The sequence below is a fragment of the Falco cherrug genome, chromosome 2, assembly GCF_023634085.1.
Source record: "Falco cherrug isolate bFalChe1 chromosome 2, bFalChe1.pri, whole genome shotgun sequence".
Classification (NCBI taxonomy): domain Eukaryota; kingdom Metazoa; phylum Chordata; class Aves; order Falconiformes; family Falconidae; genus Falco; species Falco cherrug.
This window is the reverse complement of record NC_073698.1, coordinates 71864285-71885286: the sequence shown is the minus strand read 5'-3', so window position 1 is coordinate 71885286 and position 21002 is coordinate 71864285. Positions and strand designations below refer to the sequence as shown.

The following is a 21002-nucleotide window of genomic DNA, read 5'->3' as shown; positions in this document are numbered from 1 at the left end:
GCCCTTAGAGATTATACATAGGGGGTTTTTTTAGCTGTAACCAAGAAATACCTCTATGCCATACAATCTTGAGCTATCCTAATAAGACTGTCTACTATCAAAAAGATACAGCATGCATTTTTTAAATTGATATCTTGGTGCATCTTTCCACCTTGGTGCCATAAGTTATCCTGAACTCAAAGTTAAGCCATAAGTAAATCAGTCATGTTTTGACTGTGCCATAATAATCTTCCAAGAACCACTGGCTCCTTCTATTATTATTTTTTCCTTCCTGTTATATGAAGCAGTTCTGATAAAATGTTTTCTAATTATTATTCCACATACCTTTCCATCACCTCAAAATGCTATTTACAAGCTAATTCAGAGGGGCAAAGAGCAAAAAGACTTTGAAAAGCAAGCATCCTTACCATTGTCCCCATTGCTTTTGAACAGAGTACCCATTCCTAGAGTGTATATAAATGCAAGCCAGAGGACTAAGTAGAACAGATCCTCCAATAAATCATTCCCTGGACAAGTCATTTTGGTACGCAGTCAGGGAAGGGCAAGACAATTAACTATTTACTAGTTCAAGAATGGAGCAGGTACCCTCATTGCTTGACATTTCAGTGCTTCACACAACATATGACCAATACATTTCACACTCTGAATGTGCGGACAAGTTGTTCCCAGCACATAGTTTGTTCTATCTTTATTTGTCAGATTTCCCGTTGCCAGGGGGCATAGGAGTCTCTGACCACCCAGTATTTGACACGTTGCAATAATTCACATTCTCCCATGTACATAGGCAAAACCAATCAGGCTGAATGACCACCTTTCAAATTCAGGAGCTTTTGTTCCCCAAATACTAAACATACATGCAGTGTATTTATTAGATACTTGCATAATCATTGTACACAGCAGCCTTGGAATATCACTGTGAACAAGAGAAAGTTATTGCTTTGAAGAGGTTCGTATAAGAGCTTTAAGTAAATGAAGATATTACTAGGTCCTCCTTTTCCAAGTTGTATTAAAAAGAAATTCAGCCTAGTCTACAAAGAGGAATACCATGCTGAATTCAAATGTGAAGTTGCACAAGCAGCCACCCATACCTCCATAGCTGCATAAACACTCAGCTTGCTTTCTAATCTGAATGTGTTGCTGCAGAACTGAGAAATGTCCTGAAGATCACAACAACTGACCAACTGTTACGTTATGCTAGGTTCACTATTTTCACACTACCACCCAGACATTTAGTTTCTCCTGCCTTTGCACATGCAATACACTTCTGTGTAACTTCTTCAAAATTATACTTTAAGGCTAAAGATTGTTAATAACTCAGTGAAAGAAAAGTAACCACTGAAGAGATGATGAATTTCATATAAATACACTAATAGTATGGGATGAATCTCTGTATAAGATGAAGCTACATATATTCGACTCTCAAAACATTAATTCACAAATTTTCTTCACAATAGCTTTGCTTCATACTTATTTTTTCCCTGCGATGTCTATTTACCATTCAAGATCTACCAGCATTTTGTGGTAGACAACACAGAGCATAATATTGCTCATAGGTTTGTTCTTCTCTGAAAGAGACACAAAAGAGTCATATGAAAAACAGATCTATACCTGAAAGCAGAACCAAATTAGCAATCAAAGCAACTTATCCCAGTGGCATTTTTGCCTTTTTCTAAAGCCAGTACTGATGCCAAGACCAGCAGTCCAGATAAAAATCTTTGTTACAAGTCACTTACCATATTTATTGATGATACAGGACCAATGCTGTTGACATAAATGTCAACATCAATAACTGTTGGTTTTACTGTGGAGGAAAAAAAAATATGTTTAATATTATTTTGCAGAAACGATGAGTACTCACTTTAAATATTTTCTTCCCCAGTAACTGTAAGGTCTATTCTTCAGGTAGAACTACCAGGAACTATGAATTACATATTTTTCAGGAGGGCAAGGTTTTTTTCCTCCTACCCAAGAAAAATTGCTGTAAATTACAGCCTATACCACTTTATCATCATGATCGCCATTTATCTCAGTATTAAGAACAGTGGCTTACAGTCAAAACCTAAGATGACTGACAAGAAACTACAAATAATGCAGCATATCACTTTTTCCCATTGCCTCAACATGTAAGTCCTTCAGCATGTTTGTTTCACATCAAAAAATCTTTCCAGATTTTCTCATCTCATCATTCCTGAAACCATCCTAGCTCTGAGTAAAATCCCTATGAAATCCATTTAGTTAAACCTAAGCAACTCTTCTCCTTTCAGTTTAGACTCATTCTGTTCAGCCCATGTTGCCTTTGCACTGATTCATCCAAAGGTTTTTGAATTTGATTTGGTTTAGTCAATGCAACAATGCAAGTTTCTCATAAGATCTTCCATATTTTCAGACTTCCAGGACTGAATAGGCTGAATAGGCCAGGACAAGCTCTTACTAGTTTCTTTAGCTGAGGCCACTAGGATTTATCTTTCTTTTAGCGTCTTTGGTGTCAGTGTACTTGGTGAACATTATTCAGATAGCTCTTACTGGTGACGTAGCTTAGCTCTAAAATAATGCCACTCTTCCACTGAAAGGCATGTTGGTTACTTCACTTATACTGCCCTCCTTTCAAACCCATAGCATATACATAAACCTCTAAACTGAGATCTAAACTGGTGTTTTACTTTCTCCGGTGTTAGCTGACCCAAAACTAGGTAAGTATAAATCCTGTTCTATCCTGCAGTCAAAATTGATGCAAATTTGGCCCTAGTAAGCCAACAGCTTCTGTTAAATATCTCCCTTTCTCATAGAGGCACCTTCCCCTCTCCACAATCTTCAAAGCAATTCCAGATCACTGAAGTCTGGGAACTATGCTGAACTTCGGATTATTTTTTTTTTCACTAGTCCCCGAGTCCGCTAGAACAAATGGTAATAGGTATATCATCCACTCAAAACTCTGAGAGCTTTTTTCGGGGAAGCTACTGAGCAGAGAAGCGATGAACAGTTAAATTCCATGGTTCTGTGGGAAGCTTATCTCAAGTGGATAACAGTTAATTTGTCTAAAGCTTAAGAAGCCATCCAGCACAAAGCTGTAGACAGAAATCTTCACATGTAAAGATGAATAATTTTTGCCCACATCCCCAAAATTTCAGACTAACAATGAGATGCCATTGAGTTTTAAAGTACCTGTAAATTTAGATGGTTCTGAAAAAAAAGGCAGGCTGCCTTGTCATGTAAGACTTTGGTATGCCATATCATTAGGAAGACTAGATCTAGTGTTGCAAAAGCAGACATTAAATTGGACACAAATAGTTGTTGAACATGAGAACCATTGTCTCTAATTCATTAAGTACCATACACTTCTTTGACTGCATATGATCAGAACATCCAGGATTATTTAAGGTCATGGTTTCAAATTGTCTGAAGTACTGGCTTATAAACTCAGATCTTCCCTTCAGCTAAAGAAAATCTGAACTCAGCTGAACAAGCACAACTGATGAATGCAACCCTAATTGTACCCAGCTAATAACTAAATAGGAGTCTAGCAGCTTCTGGTAATGAGACTTGCCTCAAAATGCAGTAATAAATGTCATTACATAGGAATTGGTAATAGCGGAGAACTACAGCTAGCTCTTTTACCGAGACAGTATACATGGAATAAAGGGCTCTGATCTTTTTAGGGCTAATGCACATATCTAGTTGGAGGTTCAACACTAAGGAGTTCTGGCGAACATTAATGGGACTAGAGTTAGTGATGCACATTGGCATACAATTGAATCTTGGTGGGATCAGGGACAAAGTTCAGGACCTGAACACAGTGCTTGGAATCCATTTTTGTTCAAACATTGCAGCTAAGTATATAAATAGATTATGAGATGATAATTTCTCCTTAATGTTCTGGGCCAAATTCTCTTCTGGTGCAAAAAAAATGAAGCATTTCTTGTTAATGCTAAAGAGAATTTGGTCTTACAATAAAGGTCTAATCTTGAAACAGAAGGAAACTTAGCAGCAGCCACTTCTTAAGTCAAATTAAATCAGAATCTAGCCTCAGATATTCCCAGTGAAATTAAAATTAAGAATAAATCAAGTAAAAAAATACAGGTAAACTATTATAGCACTGCAACAACAACAAAGACTTAAAGTTCCTTTGAAAGATATTTTATTTTCCTAGGCAGAAAATACAATTGTAATATGATTGTATGGCAAACGTGTTCAGGTTTTGAAAGAAAAGACAGAAGAATACAGTTCTTTTTACATGCGGATTCTCATGGATATAAACAGATACAAACTGGGAGAACCATCAGATATAAATTTTAAATTTTTCATCACAGAATTTTAATTCAAAATAAAATGAGGCAAAGATTTTAAGATTACTTCATGCAGAATGCATTATGAAAGAGAAAATAACTGAGTCTTAAAGTTATTATGCCTTACTAGAAAAAACTCACCCTCTACCAGTCTTCAAAATAAACTGATTTTCATGGAAAGACATAAATTGTTACACCACCAATTCTTTCAAAGCCTGCTCAGTTTTTCTGTGTACTACATGCATTTGTGAGCACTCAGTTCATGGACTGATTTAAGCCATGCATGGAGTTGCTGGGCTGCGGATGGAGTCTTTTTTTCTTGCACTAAGTAAAAGCTCACAGTCTTGCGGATTGAACAACAAACGTGTTAATGCCTCACTAAAAGATGCCAATAAGATTACAAATAGATGCTAAGTTCCAGTAGCTTTATTTATTTTGAATTTTAATTTCACTGGGAATGTCTGAGGCTAGATTCTGCTTTGACTTAAGAAGTGGCTATTTCTTCTGTTTCAAGATTTGACCTCTACTGTAAAACCAAATTCTCTTTAGTACCAGTATCGGCATCAGCCCAAAATCATTCCTAAAGAGCTGTCAGAAACTTAGAAAAATTACTGGCAGAACCATGCATATGGCACATGCACAAGAGCAACTAAAGGTTGTCAATAAATATATCAACCTTCTCAAAGTTATTTGAAATATGATTTATTACACGATAGTTAACTTTGCCTAAAAGACAATGTAAGCACATCCAAGTAACTGCGTGTTATGCTGCTACACAGTACTATCTAAGGTTAGCCAACTGCTTATCACAATCACTTCATTTTCAAACTTATTGGTTCTAATTGAGGCAGGGATTTATAAAGCCAATCAAAATATCTGCAAATAAAACTAAGGTCGCACCAATGTCTAGCTAATAGTTCCCATCTGATCCAAACTCCATGGCTTTTGAGACCGAGTGTTTATATTCCAGTCAGCCTTGTGACCATCAGATTGCAAAGACACATCCAAGTAAAATTTGTCTACAAACTTTAGACAATCCAAAAGATGCCTAGTCATCGGAGTCATGAGTTTAACGCTGCCTGCAGAGCTCACTTAAGAAGTCAGATGAACACTTAAGACATTGTAAAGTTAGGTCAGGTATGTCTGGACAGAAACAAAAGACAGAAACAGCTAGAATAATGTCCTGATTACAAATATCCATGCAGGCCAACTATAGGATTTGTGTAGTCCTGCTTTATAGATTTTCACTGTGGAAATAAATAGTACCTGAGCTTGAACGACTTTAAAATCTGTGAAGACTCTACTCTGGGACATATGCAAACTGATCACGTGTATAAACAACTCAACACATAAATCAGGAGAATTTTAAAAGACTTCTTTGGAAATGAACAAAGGCATTGTTATACAATTTCACAAGTCATGTAGGGAAAAAAATCTGCAATAAGTTCCTGACATTCTATTATGTTTCTTTACTATTTTAAATTATCCTGTCCTTTTAAAATGTCTCTTAATTTTTTATAGAACCCCACTATTCAGAATTGATGCCTATTTCATGAATGAAACTACTTTGTTTGCTTCCTACAGAAAGCTTCCTCCACATCTGAAGTCTGTCCAAATCACATTTATGTTCTTGCACAAATAATAAATATTTAGAATTATTTTTTAAAGCTTAATATTTAGAAATATTTTTATTGGAAGCTCATTTAAACTCATGAGTAGAACTAGCTGCTGAGCTCTCAGAAATTTTAAAATAGAAATAAAATTATTTTTTGTTGACAGTTAGCCTTTCTTACATTTTTCAAGCACAACTCCCAGGTCTAAATTATTCTGGTTTTACTCGAAACTGAGGTGGTAAAAATGTTATGGATCAATATACACGTTTATATAAGCAAAGCGATTAGCACTAGATTTTTAGAAGGCACGCAACCACATAACAAACACAATATGAAATCTGTTCCAGAAATACACAGTCACTTCCAACCCTGCCTAAGTTTCCACAAGACTTCCGAATGCAAAAGACTAACAAGATTGGTTCTACAGTAATGAGATATTTTTTGAAATTACTCTATAATGATATTTTACATTATCTCATTAGCACATAAATTGCTATTTTTAAATTGGGATAAATCTGTAATAAATCATTACACAGTTATCCGTAACCATAGTATTAGTGATCATACTGTTAATGTTTACTTTGTGTTAGTGATGATGAATATTAATATTTTCCTACATGACCCTATAGGCAACATCTAATTACTTGTTTGTTCCTGTAAAATAAACTGCTATGCTAACGATTCACTTCTCAGACATCATAGTGGTCAGCTAAAACTTTTAAATTTTACAACAAATTGGCACGTTTGAAGAAAGATATAGTAACAGGAAGTGGCTGAGTCACCATCCCTGGAGGTATTTTAAAGATGTGTAGATGTGGCACTTAGGGACATGGTTTAGTGGTGGACTTAGCAGTGTTAGGTTTACAGTTGGACTCAATTTTAAGTCTTTTCCAACCTAAATGATTCTATGATTCTATTCTATGATTCTGTGAAGGTATCAGTGAGGAAAATACAAAAAGACTCATTTCTCCTGCATAGAAGAGAATGGGCTTGAACAACAGATAAAAGGGCAAAGACATCCACTTGCTACAGGCAAAAAAACCCTGACAGAACTGCCATGCATATGTTTTAGGATCAAACTAGCCAAACAGGAATGAAAATGAAAATCAAAAGTATAATCAAAAATTGGGCACAAAATTGAAAGAAAGTTTGGATGACTGTAAAACCAGGATGTGAACACGGTCTTCTGAACAGGGTGTTTTACTCACATGCTAGGTTTTGTTGCTATTCTGTCCAGGAGTGTGAATGATAAAGTGTGCATAAACAGACTTCCTCAATTAACTACAAATCACTGTTATTCTTCATATCCCGCCATCATCATCAATCAACTTTTAGCACTTTTATCTTTGATTTACCTTTCCCTAATGCACAAGCTGTAATCTTTCCAGTATTACATTGGTTTGGAATGAAAACTGTAGATCTTAATGGCTAGGCTGGTCTTACAATCAATCCCTAAAGTTTCCATTTTTGTTTTAGTCATTCATAGGAGGGGGGAGTTCCTATGTGATATCATAAGACCGAACAATAATAGAATTTGTTCCTGTGAAGTCTAGCAAGCTAGCAACTAAGGTCTGGATAAATAATAGCAGTCACAAGAAAACCACACAATTGCAAAAAAGAGCAATGGTATTTTAAAATAATATGTGCCGAAGGTTTTCCTTGTTTAAGATGACAAAGTAATTTACTAGTTTGTGCGACAACCTCAAAATGGCAACTGCAGCACTTTACAAACACTCCCTTCAGAACCCTCTTTAATTTAAAAAAAAGGCTTCTAAATATAATTTTATACTTGGAGGACCCAGCATAGTCTAGGTAATTGCAGAAGGAAGGATAGAGAAGAAAAGGATTTTCTTGTGTAATTAATACCTCAGACTTTTCCTGACTCTCACCTAACTTTCAGTCAGTGGCCTCCTGAAAGTCTGTATGCTGTACTCCCAGTCTCCTCTCAGCTTTCTTGGATGAAGTTACAGAAAAGAGAAAATAAGAACTAGCAGCTGCTACATATAGTTTTGGGTCTGACAGTTTAGATGAAGAGTTTGGCAAACATTTACTGTCAACCTAACTTTCCTACCTACAATGCCATTCAAGAAAAATACTCAGTCTGAGTTTGTATCAAGCCATTTCAGCAAGTAATCACTGTCAGGAAATAAAACTCTGAAAGAAGAGTTGTCTCTGTAAATGAATTATTTATATTGAGAAAGAGAAGGTTGTAATGTAAGGGGCCTTGCTGTTACACTCAAGTAAAATGCCTCTCCAACACAAAACCATTACATCTTTGTCAGCTCAACAGACAACGTGCAAGACATAAGTATTGCAAAGATACAAGCGGCTCATTACAAATGACACAAAAGAGCAGTTTCATCTGCAAAGAACTGTAATACTTGGGTTAAATTATGAGATTAGTTTCAGAAAAACAAAGTGTTTGAGTACTGGAATATCTCTATATATTAAGGTACTATAAGCTTCGAATTAAAGCATTGCTTTCCAGAATTTGATTTAAATTAGTTGTTCTAAGAAAATTGAAACAAAAAAGAAAAAAGAAACCTTTTAAATAATCGAAAAAAATGGAACCACATTCTTTTTTTTTTTTTTATACAGAAAATATAAATTTGAGGGCTTCAGTGTTACTGTATTGGAATATTTTTTCTACATATTCTTTTAGTATGACACATTAAGAGTTTTACCTGAGAGAAGGATGAATAAAACTTAGGAGTTTCCCCTGATAGTTCAGAATCTGTGAACCGAACCAGGTCAGAAACCAAAGTCAGATATTCTCTTTTACTCAGCTCCATGGTTAAGCAATTAGAAAAGCAGAACATAGGCATGAAAAAACTCACTGCCAATAGCCTATCCTAATGAGAAATGTTCCCACGCTCGATTTTGAAAGAGCTTATGTTTGATTCACTACACCAGCACCAGATAAGGATTAGGTGCAACCAATTTATTTATGTCATGTTCTAAATCTCAGACATGGATCGCAGTTTTCAAAATCTAAAATGGGGACTTTGGAGTGGTGATAGAGTAGTTTACTCCTCACTTATGAGCCTTGCTATTAACATTCTAGAAATGTTCATGGCAAAGTCTGCAGAAGAAAGCATTGATGACTGAAGGTGCTAGAGAATTAGAACTCCTGCAGACAATCAAGAAATCCCTTCTGCCCTCCCACCTAGAACACAGATTGTTCTTATTTGCATTGAATAGCAACCCTTTCCTCAGGAATATTCCCTCCTCGCATAGGTATGTTAATACATAATGCATGGGAGATGACTGGCACTAAATTAGTCTTCATCTTTACTGTCTTACTCATGGAAATAGAGAGTGAGTGGATTTCCAGTCTGCTGGCTGAATCAGAACAAAAGTTTTCTGAAATAAAGACAATCTACTTTCCCCCAAAAAAAGAGAAAGGCAAGTATCAGTAAGAAATTAAAACATTTCCAATTTTTTTTCTTGGGAGCTTTTTCAGCTCATGAACTCTCACCATATCCAGCCCTGTTTCCTAGCTGAGTCTCAGCCACAGCACTCCACATCCTCACCAATGGGTTACTGAAGTTTCTTCTTTCATATTATTACCCCTAAATTAGACTAATCTCCACAATCTTCTGCAGCACCCAATACTACAGAAGGTGGATCCAGAGCTATGGCTTTCCTCTCCTGAGTGCTGCCATAATACGAACAGAATTTACTCCCTCTCCCCTTCCCGTTGTGTACTAACTTTACACACTGGTTAGCTCACCAGGTACAACTGTCCCTAATCAACCCCTAAGTGACAACCGCCTCTCTCACTACTTCCTGTTTAAGGTGCCTGACCCTGTCTCTTGTAGGCTAGCACAAAGAAAAGGCTTACAGCAGTAAGTAGTAATTTGACCTTGCATGACAGTTTACATCTTTCTCTGCACTATGATCTGGGAAATATTTTGATCTGTGAAGCAATAAGTAAATCTCTGTCACATATATGGGGAAACCTTGCTGGAGTAATTTAAAGAGTATCAGGTGTGGCAATCAGCAGCTAGCAAAAACAACCTGATGGTCACAGTGGTGATAGCCTGTGGTGCGCTTCAGGGTTAGTTTCTGTGTGGTGTGCTAGGAGGGCAGGTCAGACAGAAGAAAGGTTGTGATATGGCTTCAGAACACAAGGGTTTCATTAGGATTGTGCTTGAAAATGCACATCTTTAAAAAGCAACTGAAGAAAAGTTGTGCCCACTCACCCAACAGACCTGCTCCTTGCATACACTGAGAAACCATGTAAATGAGTTACGGAGAGAACTTTAAGCTGCTTAAAAAGAGAAATGCTGTTAAACGCTACCAAGCCAGCACAGTAAAGCATGTCAGATAGAACTTAGTCTTCTGTTTGCCAGCAGAAACAAGCCCACTTATTTCTACCAGCTATGCTTGCACAAACCTACTCAAGGTACTGAGAGCTACACAGCTGTTAGTGAGACTGCTCTCATATTCAGACATTTAGGTAATGGTTATAAAGGTACTTGGGGAGCAAGGAAAACCAGCTTGACTCTTAAGACAGCTAGAACTGGTGGAGTCAGAAGATATACAGGCAGGCATCAAATGAGGGGGTGTATGTCTGTCTGTCTGTGCACATATATACACATATAAGCATATATACTTAAATATTTCAAAGAGAATTTATTTGGGCTTATAAAAACACAATAAATACAAGGGGCAACTAGAGACTGTAAGAATCAAATAAATTTAGAGGATCCAAGAGGAATCCAAGAGTTACTGCAGGATAATCAAACAAGGAGGGAAAAAGAAGGCATTAGTGGTAAAAGTGCAATTCAGAGCCTTCCTAATATAATGACACATTTGAGAAACAGAACATGCAAACTTGCAATACATATTATCTTACTACTCTTTTCTGTCCTTTCAGTGAATATCAGTAAAAACAGTATTATTCATGCTTGTTCAGTCTCTCCCATAATGCTCTTTCCTCAAGTCTGATTTGATGTCAGCTTGACTTTTTTTTAAATTAAGAATTAATTAATTAATTAAGATTTAATTAAGAAGGTAGGCAGCTTAGAAACTAGGTGCTAGAAAGTATAGGAAAAATAGATGACCACAATAAACTACCACATTAGTACAAAAATACTATTATATTAAATATGGAATTTGGCCTTTTCCGTTCTGGCTGACAACTACAAGAACTGTCAGCTAAAAAACTTGCTGTCAGCTAAGTAAGTCTGAGCACAGCAAGTTGTACCTTGTAACTTTCTATTCCTTGATTTGGGTTTTTATCTTATTTTAGCTTTATTTCTAATATTTATGATCATACTCCACATTCAATTTCCCTAGGTAGTTTGAGTACACTAGTGTAGTTCCTTCTAGTTGGCTTTTAGCTCCAGCCTCTGAAATAGAAATTAACTGAAAGTATTAAACTGTCTGACAGATTATAAATAACTGCAAAGATCATTGGTACAGTCTGAAATGCAAGGAAAAAACTTTGGGGTTTTTTTTCTATGATTTTTAAGGCATTTTTTAAAATTGCTAAAACAGAAATTGATCGCTTTCCTAGCACCACTTTTTCACATTGGGAACACAATGGGGAAAGGTAGTGGACAGCAGTTGCCTGTTTGTACCCAGTAAGTGTGTGTAACTCCTTGTTCTAATCCTGCTGTGTTCTGGGAAAAGTATTTTAGCTGGAGAAAAGAGCATGTACTCACAAGAAGACTGGACAGCACCTGGTCAGACTGCAGGATGTGTATTTCAGAATGTCCTTTACAGTGAAATTAGAATGTTGAGATAACGGACTGATTGTTAGAGATGCTCAAGGAAGAGTTTTGTCCTCTAAAAATTACTGGTGAAATAAAATGTTTTCTTTCTCATTAGCAGGTTGAGATAAAGAGGAAAGCTTGGAGTCCAGCTTAGCTCATGAACTAATCTTGACATTACTATTGCCTTGTTGGCACTGAAATTTTGGCCCACATTAGTTATTGGTTCTTAATGTACAAGAGGAAAAAAAGATCTTTCTTTTGAGGTAAGCAAACCAGCTACATACCGAAAGGCAGCTCTTAAGATTTACTGCTTTTCATGCTCCAAATGAGTACTGCAGCTAAGCCTGGTCTAGGATGAGATTTTTTCCCTCCCACTACTCATGGCACGTTTCAGAAACCTCTCACATACTGACCTTTTTGATGGGTAAGGTGACTTTTACAATGAAAGAAAAAAGATTGCTTATTATCTTCCACATGTAAAGCTCACTCAGGGAATGTGTTTGGCAAAACTTTCACTTTGAAAGAAGACACTTACAAACTTTCATTTAAGGCAACCTACATTCCATATGAAAATAAGCACAAAACAATGTGGGGTTATAAAGGTAGGATTTATTTTCCAGGACTTCATTGTGGACTAAGCTGTCCATCAAGGAAGGTGAGAGGGAGGGTTTCATCAAAGTAAACTGCCTTTGAAGGAAATATGTTTTGTCATGTGTTGTAGTGGTTTGCTTCATTAATTTTATAGGTTTTGTTTAAAATTGGAACTTAAATTTTAAATCAATTAATCAAAAGCAAAGCAATGGCAAAAAAATGGGTTATTAACATAACCTAAATAAGACTGAGATTTTTCTAGCTGTAATTATCATCATTCTACACTGTTGATTTACCTATTATTTCTGTTCGCATTTTATTAATAAAGAGGAAGTAAAATTTCAGGGCCAGAACTTAGTCTTATGAAACATCAGGACTGAAACCAGTGTGACACGGAGAGAAAAAAAAAAAAAAAAAAATCACTCTTGCAGGGTAGTAAATTTCACTGCACATAGAAAATGTTGCATATCCATTGAACAGGTCTTTGCTTCAAAGGACTTTGAAACAAACTCCTGAGTACCTGTCTATGGAAGAGATTTTAAGACCTTCATAGTTCAGAAGAGGTTTACTAGTTCTCTGGGACTAGTTATTTATACCATGCAAAAAACCTAATTCTCAGCCCTATTATTGTAGCTGGCAAAAAATAGTTGGAAAAGATGCTTTCTCTCTGTAAAACACTTATTTTTGATCTAAATCAGTATACCCATATAAGCTGTTCAGTGTGAGGTGCTTTCTGTTCTTTCTTTCTTTCCTTTTTTTTGTCTCCCCCCGCCCCTCCCAATTCCACAAAGCATGTATGTTCTGTGGTATAATGGAAAACTGCCAGATGCCACTGTTAAAATGAAACCCTCACAAGCTGTGATATTTATGGAGACAAGAACTCTGCCAACTGTGTGGCCACAGGGAATGCAGTCAGACATTCCCCTGCTGGTAGAACACTGCTTTCTTTCCAAAGACCAAAGGCCCCTTTTAGCTAGACAGGTCCTGTTAAGGTGTCACATTGCTGATAGCCTTCACAGAGTAACTATTTTGCCTAATACTTAGGTGGTTTGATCCACTCTTTGATAATCCTGGATTGGAACCTTGCAGGTGGTGCCTATACTGCTGAGTGTAGACTAAGCACGTGATTTAACAGACAGCCATTTACATGAAAGCCTAAGCAAAGTATAGGCCAGCATAAGGAAAAAAGAAAGGAAAGAGCAAATCCTGACCTTACATCTTAGCACTGACCTACATGCTTTTTGCAGTGGTTTAGGGTGAGATGGGCAGGGGAGGAGGGACTGTAGCTGAGTGTCTGTTCACAGGAGTTCATTCACTGATGGCTATACTTCTCACCCAGAGGCGATGTGATTACTGAAGAACTCAGTGCCCGTAGTATGGCAAGTGGACACTCAGAATATGCCTGTACAGTGCCAGGTAGTACCTGGACATACCCGAGCTAGGCAAAACGTCAACTGCCTGGGGAGGGATGAAAGACCACAGAAAAATCACAGCTGGAGCTAGCATGCACTTCCACACCTTCTATCTGCCACAGTCTTCTCCTCTACCCCATGGCCTCTGGCTTGCAAAAGTCTGTTCCCAAGTAATCTAAAAACTGCAATCCTAACCTTTGAGACTGCAAAGTAGTCAGTATTTTCCTAGGCTTTTCTGACTGCATGCAGAAAGACCATTTCTTCAGGAGCATTGCTTAAGTTATCCACTGTTAGAAATAGTGGCCTTGTAATAAAGCATTGGAAAACTGAGTGAAAAGTAATGTGGCATGAAACAGTGAGTATCCCCTGTCCTGTGGGACAGCCAATTTGCTTACAGGCAGCACTGCACAAATGTAAAGGACCTAATGAACATCTGACTGCATGTTAGTCCTGGATTAACCCTCATCGTCTTTTATTGGCTGCACTTCTGCTCGATTCTGAGAGTTACTTCTCTCTTCCTCCACTGGTTCATTCCATGCGTTCTGTAAATTCCAAAACGTGCATTCTTTCACTGTGTGCTCTATGTTACCTCATCCACTACTTTTTTCCCCTAGTCCTTTAACTGATATATATTACGCTTTAATTGATTTGTATTAATACTGAGACCTTCAGGGCAAAAACACAGTTCAGTTGCCAGGACAAGTCAGCCATCTAGTTTGGAGGATAACCTTCTCCCAGATGGAAAGGGAGATGTGCTTCTGTGCAACACAACAGCCAGCAGTTCAGAAAATTTAGATATAATGCCTGATTCTCTAACATTCCCTTCATGTTCTCCTTGACAAATGCAGCAGCTCCTCAGCTTCAAAAGGGCAATGTTATTTATCTGCATCAAAGGTAGGAGAGGAGGGAAGAGGGACCAGGGAAGGAAGCAGAGGTGAACTAACTTCTCTGGTGTCTGAACAACAATCAGCTCAAGTTCTGAAATAGCCAGATTCCTATCAAGGAGAAAAATGGCTTAGGACTGAGATGCTTGATAGAAATAGATAGACATAGTTGAGAACTGTAAAATCTCTGTTTGGTATGATATATGGAGGTGCTGTCTAATTTAACTCCTTTCTCTAAAACAGGATTTAGAAAAGTCTGTGGAGACACAAAAGGAATTATTTTGGTAACAATGATTTTCCACTGCTGTAATATATGTCTGACCTCTACTGAATTTATGGCAACTGACATGGGGGCTTTGAATGATTATTTTGCCCCTCATAGGCATAACATAATTTACTCTGCCTTAAGTCAGTGACCTGAGGACACAGTGTACAAAGTAAAATAAAAAATTTGTTTGAGAATGTTGATATGGGTGGAGAAGTGCTTTAATGCACTTCTCCACCAGATATTAAAGATCAGCTAAATATGATGTGACAAACTAAGAGACAGATAAATGTCACTCTGTGTTAAAAACAGACACATCTATCAAATACAATCTTTGTAAATACTATGGAAAATCAAAGTAATAGCTATGAAAAACACGAACATCCAAAACTTTCTTTCATACCACAGCATGGGTGCTGGGTTTTTTTCCTGGAACTGTTGTATTAATGTATAGCTGTGAGACACACTAATAATTGTAATGGTAAATGCATACAGATGGCTCTTACTTCCCTCTAAAATGACCCAAAGGGATCACGTAGGAAGTATATCAATACATGTGCCATCAGTAAACGCTAGTTTCACTTATAATCAGTAGTAGGAATTCTCCCTTTAATATCTGCAAAAATTTAGGAAAAGTAAATTATATTAGGTGGATGTTTTGAGCATTCCCCATTCCCAGTTCATTCTGAAGTATATGCAAGGTGCAGCAAATAAATGACAAATTGTGATTTCTGTCTTACAAAGGTGCTGTGAACAAACTGAACAGCTGTTGTGCTATAGCCACTCTGATCTAAGAATGCAAACAAGGTAAACAGGGCACAACCAGAGACAGTAAACACAACCTCATTACACAAATTCAAAAAAAAGAAAGGAAAATAGCTCAAAATGGTTATATGCAGGTATCTACTGGGTCTTACCTAAATGTCATACCTATATGTAGTAGTATTTCCCACAAGACACTTCCATTCTATCAGATTTCTTTTGGACATAAGATGTCTGCTGGTTTGGGGAAGAAAATCTCTTAGAGTTGCCCTATACACAGGCAAATCCTACACAAGCAAACCCTAGTGCCTTCTTCTCAGCACCAAGGAACATAACTTTTGTGATCATATTTTGAAGGGAGTAGATGCACATTCTTCTCTTGCTGTGTCCTACTTTTGTTTTTAGTACGTTGGGTTTTTTTAATCGCTTCTCATAGTATGAGTTTTTCATATGCGTGGATTGGATGACAAAAGAGGTAAGTATGTTACTAACTATACCAAAAGCCTGGTGAATACTTCAGAGCTAGTCCTGCCATATGTCTACACAAACTCTGTACAAGCTAACCAATGTTTAGCACCTTAAATTACCACCTCATCTCCCCATAAGAATTAGCATTTTGTAAATATTGACTTGGAAATGAACTTGAGCCAAAAAAACTTAAGCTCCACTTTCCCAGACATTTGTGCACACTAACCAAAATATAACATGATGTCTTTCCTACCCATAGATGTTTCTCCTCACTTGTGCAGAAAGGAGTACTTACTTCCAATATCTGGCCGAAGCTTTTTGTCATATTCTCTCAACAGCTTGTTTAGTATGAGAGTCACATCTGTGTCTTGTGTTCTTGGAGCTAAAACCCATTTTTGGTTAGCTGTTCCATCTTCATATTCATCCTCTTCAACCTTTCTAGAACTGCAATAACAAATCAAACAAATAGATGTTACATTACATAACTAAAATCTGAATTTACATTCAGGGTAAATCTCAACACTCATCTGAAGAAGTTTTAGATATCTTTCTTGGCTTTGCATCTACCTAGCCTTAGGCTGTTTTTGCAACAGGATGTTCCCATTAACAGTTTTTGAGTATCTGTGGATGGGTCATGATTCAGAATTGTTTAGAAATTGTCTTCTACCAGTCTCTCAAAAAATTACACTCTGAGAGTTAATACAACCATCAGAGTAGTATTTTATAGCCCATATTTTAACCAACCTATCCTGACTAGTTAGTTTACAATATAGTTTTACAAAGAACGAACATCTGCAGTATTAATACACCAGACAACTGATTCGTCTCTTGCACAAAGGCTAATAAGAGTATTAAAAATTCAGACCTTTTAATACTTCCTGATCATTTTATCCTATTAATAAATTATTATATTCTCAGTGCCTGAATTTCTGAGTTTAATGTATTACAAGGCTTAGAATTAAGAACTTGCTCCTTGAATTTAAGATGGATTATCACAAGCACACAAATACACTGCATAAATTAATCTGAATTTCCCTGCAGTTCTAATGGCGTTTTTGAAAAAAGCAGTACTACACCGAGTTGCAACTTCTTTCCTTCTTAGGTGGATTATTTTTATTTTTAAGAGCATGCTAATACAAATGTGGTGAAACTAAAGTTTGGCCAGAAATCACAGCTAGAGCTATTTTCACTCAAGCCTAATTTCATTTGTGCAGGTTTTTGTGCACAAACAGTAAAATGTTGATTTGAAGATATGTCTTTTGGTATCTTAGAAACCAAATCTGTTTGACGTCTCTCACTGGAGAAACTCTGACAGTTAAACTGAGATGAAGTTATCAGGAGAAAAGATAACCTCAGTGGTAGACCCTACAGCAGCAACCATGTGTTGCTTCGACCTGCAGTTGCCCTTCTGCTACGATATAATTTTGCAACCTTTTTACACAAATGGTCAAGGTGCAAAGCAATGGAGAATCAGAGGCATGAGCCTTGCTTATTCATGGGAGTGCTACACACATCAGAGCAACCTCCTTTCTCTCTCTCCCTCTCCTTGTCTCCGTAATGACACTAGTGTCTTTTAAAATGTCTCAGATGTCCAGAAGACTTGATAGACACTCTATAGTAACAGGGGAAAAAAAATGAATACAAGCATAAAAATTTAATCACAGAGCATCATCAACCCTCATCATTGTTTATAGACCACCATTCAAGCATTTAATGAAACTTTTAATTGAAACTGCTGTACAGCCAATATGCCCCTAAGGATTAGCCGTGTATCACTTGACGTGACCTCATAAACTGTGCATGTTCTAGGTACATTTTCTATATAAAAATTATTTTGAAACCTAGCCCATGAGGATTTTCTACAGAGAGAGCTCATATAACCAAGTTACAAATGTAGAGAAAACATCAGGGGAAATTTTGAATAGACGACTATTCCTTCTCTGATAGTGAGTTGTATTTTTTAAAAACTTGAGCGTTAAAAAAATCCTAAGAGAACTTGGCAGGGGGGTGCAGGGTGTGGGTGGGGTAGTGTTCTCCCTCAGATTCATGACAAGCCCTATGTTTCAATACAGCAATTACTAAACCATTCTCAAAGGAGGCACCCTCTCCAAACACACATGGTTGAGATTTCAGAGCTGAAATGCTGCAGCGGTGCCGAGCTGCCGACAGGAAAGGAGCACAAATCATACGTCTTTTTCTGCTGCACACACCATAACTTTACTGGAGGCATTTAGACTGCACGTGGAAATAAGAACTGCGTTCAGGTAGGATCATGATTCCCATTTCAGGGAGCTGCTTTTTTAAAACAGTCACTAACAAGACTCTAAGCACTGGCAGACCTTTTAAATCCCCTTACTCTAGCAGCTTGGTTCCTAGAAAGTACCTCCAAACCATGTAAATTCCTACCTCCCTTCCAGATCAAGGTTGGGGCTGGGAGAGGTTTCACAGTGGATCAGACTAATACCCTAGGCATTTTTCAAGGTGTTTTGTTTTCTTAAGGGTTTGTTATTTCATTTCCCTTGCTTGCCTCTGCACCATAAAACTCCTTGAAGGCACTTGAGGTTATGTTTTCACCTGTAGCCTTACTGGTGACTGCCAATGCCCAGCATATTCCTGCTATCCACAGAAACGTGCTCAGGGTGATGGCAGGCCGTTCTCAAACTGGGGAGGAAGAAAGGCTGCACACCTTCCCCAGATTCCTCAGGGGTCACTAGTTTTGATCCTGTGAGGCAGTGCACAAACTGCAAAGGAGGAAGGCTGGAAAACCCTGAGAGGATGTGGGGAAAGGGTTTATTTCATGCAACACGCGTCCGGGACTTGCCCTGAGGGCTGGCATGAAGCAGCCTCTAGTTCCCGCGGGGATCTGGGAAAGGGAGATGCCACTCGGGTGTGGGGCAGGCTGTCGAGAAGGAGAACATGGTCAATAAATTGGGAAGGGAAGGGCAGGGAAGGGAAGGGCCGGGCCTCTGAGCACTCCTGCACCCCAGTTTGTGGCAGATCCTACGGGGTGGGCTGAGGTGACCCCTTTGCCTGGGTTATGTATTGGGGGCCCTTCCTAGCACCCTGGACAAGGCGCGGAGCCGAAGGCGAGCCTAACACAAACGGTCACGGCTGCCGCTGCCCGCTGTCCCGCTCCGGCCCCTCACCGCCCGCCGTTGCCGGAGCCCCGCCGGGAGGACCCCTCCCGCCCCCGCGGCGGCGGCCAGCGGCCCACCGGCCCGGTCCGCCACACGCGGCCCTCCCGGCCCCCTCCGCGGTGCTTAACGTCTGCCGGGCCGAGGGCCAGGCGGTCAACGGTAGCCGCCACCGGCCCCCCGCCTCGGGCAGCGGGGCACCCCCGGCACCCCCCGGCGGTCCCGGCGGCTGCCCTCTCCCTACTTAGGCCGACCCCATCGGCGCAGCCCCCGGCGGTGGGGCGCGGAGGGAAGCCGGGGCTGCCGGCCGCTCCGCGCCACGTGTGAGGGGAGCCCGGGCAGCGCCAGCCGCCGTCCCGCCGGGTGCCGGGCTCTGGCGGCCGCGGAGCGGGAAAACTTTCTGCCAGGCCGGCTCGGGGCAGAGCCCTGGCGGGCCACCTCCGGCTTCACACGGGGCCGGCAGGGACAAGCAGCGGGGCCGCCGAGCCGGCAGCGGAGCTTCAGCTGTCCGAGGAGCCCGGCGGGTCCTGGCGACAGAGTCGGGGAAGCCGCGTTTGGGAATAAAGCCCCAGCACGGCGCAGGGGAGGCGGGGAAGAGCCCGCTGTTCTTCCCGGGCGCCGAGTGTCTCGCAAACTCCGGCGAGCGGGACTCCAGCCCGCAAGCCCCGGTGCGAGGAGAGGGGGTGGGGGGAGGCGAAGGGGTGCAGACTTACCAGGCGTGAAACACTGAGAGGAGGAAGAAAACCGGCAGGAGCTTAGCGGACATGATCTGGGCAGCGCTGGCCAGGTGAGAGGTGCGGCAGGATGAAGGAAATGTTGCAGGATGTTCACATGAAAGGGAGAATGAGGCAATGAGGTGAAGCTCTTAGCCTCTCTTCCTCTGTATTCTCAGCTTTATACCCTGAAGAAAATACCCCCTTTCACACCGCTCCAGGAAGGGAGGGGGCAGGAGAGAGGAGGGGAAAGAAAAAAAAAAAAAAAGAAGTGGGACGCGGGGGAAATCCCCAGCAGAGAGGCTGCCAGGGCCAGGTATCAATCAGGCTCCACGGGCTGACAGGTGTTCGGCGGGCACCGAGCTGCGGCGCTTCCCCTGCCTGGCAATCAGTCGCCGGGAGCAGCGGCGCGGCCTCTCCCGCTCCCCCGGCTGGCGCTGGCCGTGCCCCCCGGGCTGTGCACAGCGCGGCGGAGCCTGGGCCCCGCCGGGCCGCGGGAGCCGCGGGGCGGGGTGGGCCGGGCCGGGCGGAGGGCGGGCTGGGGCGGGGGAGAAGGGGCGCACCTCGCCCCCGCCCGCGGAGCGCCTGGCCGGCGGCCAGCCCCGCAGCGCGGCTCCGGAGCGCTGCCGGGGGCCGCCCCGCACCGGGGAGCGGCTCGTCCCCGCTGCCTGCCCAACAGGTACCCGCCCCGCCGGCACGGGGGGAGCCGGGAAGCGAACCCTCCCCCCGCCCCGGCGGCCGCACACACACACACACACGCACACGCACGCACACGGGAGAGGGGGAGCCGCAAACTCGCCAGCCGCAGCCAGCCGGCAGCGGGGATTTCTCCCCGCCATCACTAGCCCGATGCCCCCGAGGAGGCGGCTCCGAGGGGCCTGCGGCGCCTGGCGGCAGCATCCCCCCGCTGTTTTTGCGTGGCCCCCACCCCCGAACCCCACACTCACTTGCCGAGCGGGCCCCCCAGGGCGCCGGAGGTGCTCCCTTCAGGCGGAGGGAGAGGGGTCGGCGCTGCTTTTGGTCTCGGAGTGGCCGGAACCACGAGCATCCCGATGTACATATAGACGCAGATCCATGCAATCGGTGCGGCTACAGAGAGGGACCTACAGAACTGTCTTCCACAGACAGACAAACATACACAACGCAGCGTGTTT

General features: G+C 40.9%; 1 protein-coding gene across 1 annotated transcript; it reads right to left on the bottom strand.

The window, feature by feature from the left end:
- Window positions 1–1547: 1547 nt before the first annotated feature.
- Window positions 1548–20513, bottom strand: LOC129735404 (gamma-aminobutyric acid receptor subunit gamma-3-like). The gene is made up of 4 exons (XM_055702741.1): window positions 19849–20513; window positions 16297–16445; window positions 1734–1801; window positions 1548–1565 (listed from the first exon to the last, which is right to left on the bottom strand). Exons 1-4 carry the CDS (start codon window positions 19899–19901, stop codon window positions 1548–1550), a joined length of 288 nt encoding a protein of 95 aa, XP_055558716.1. The 5' UTR covers window positions 19902–20513.
- Window positions 20514–21002: the final 489 nt, after the last annotated feature.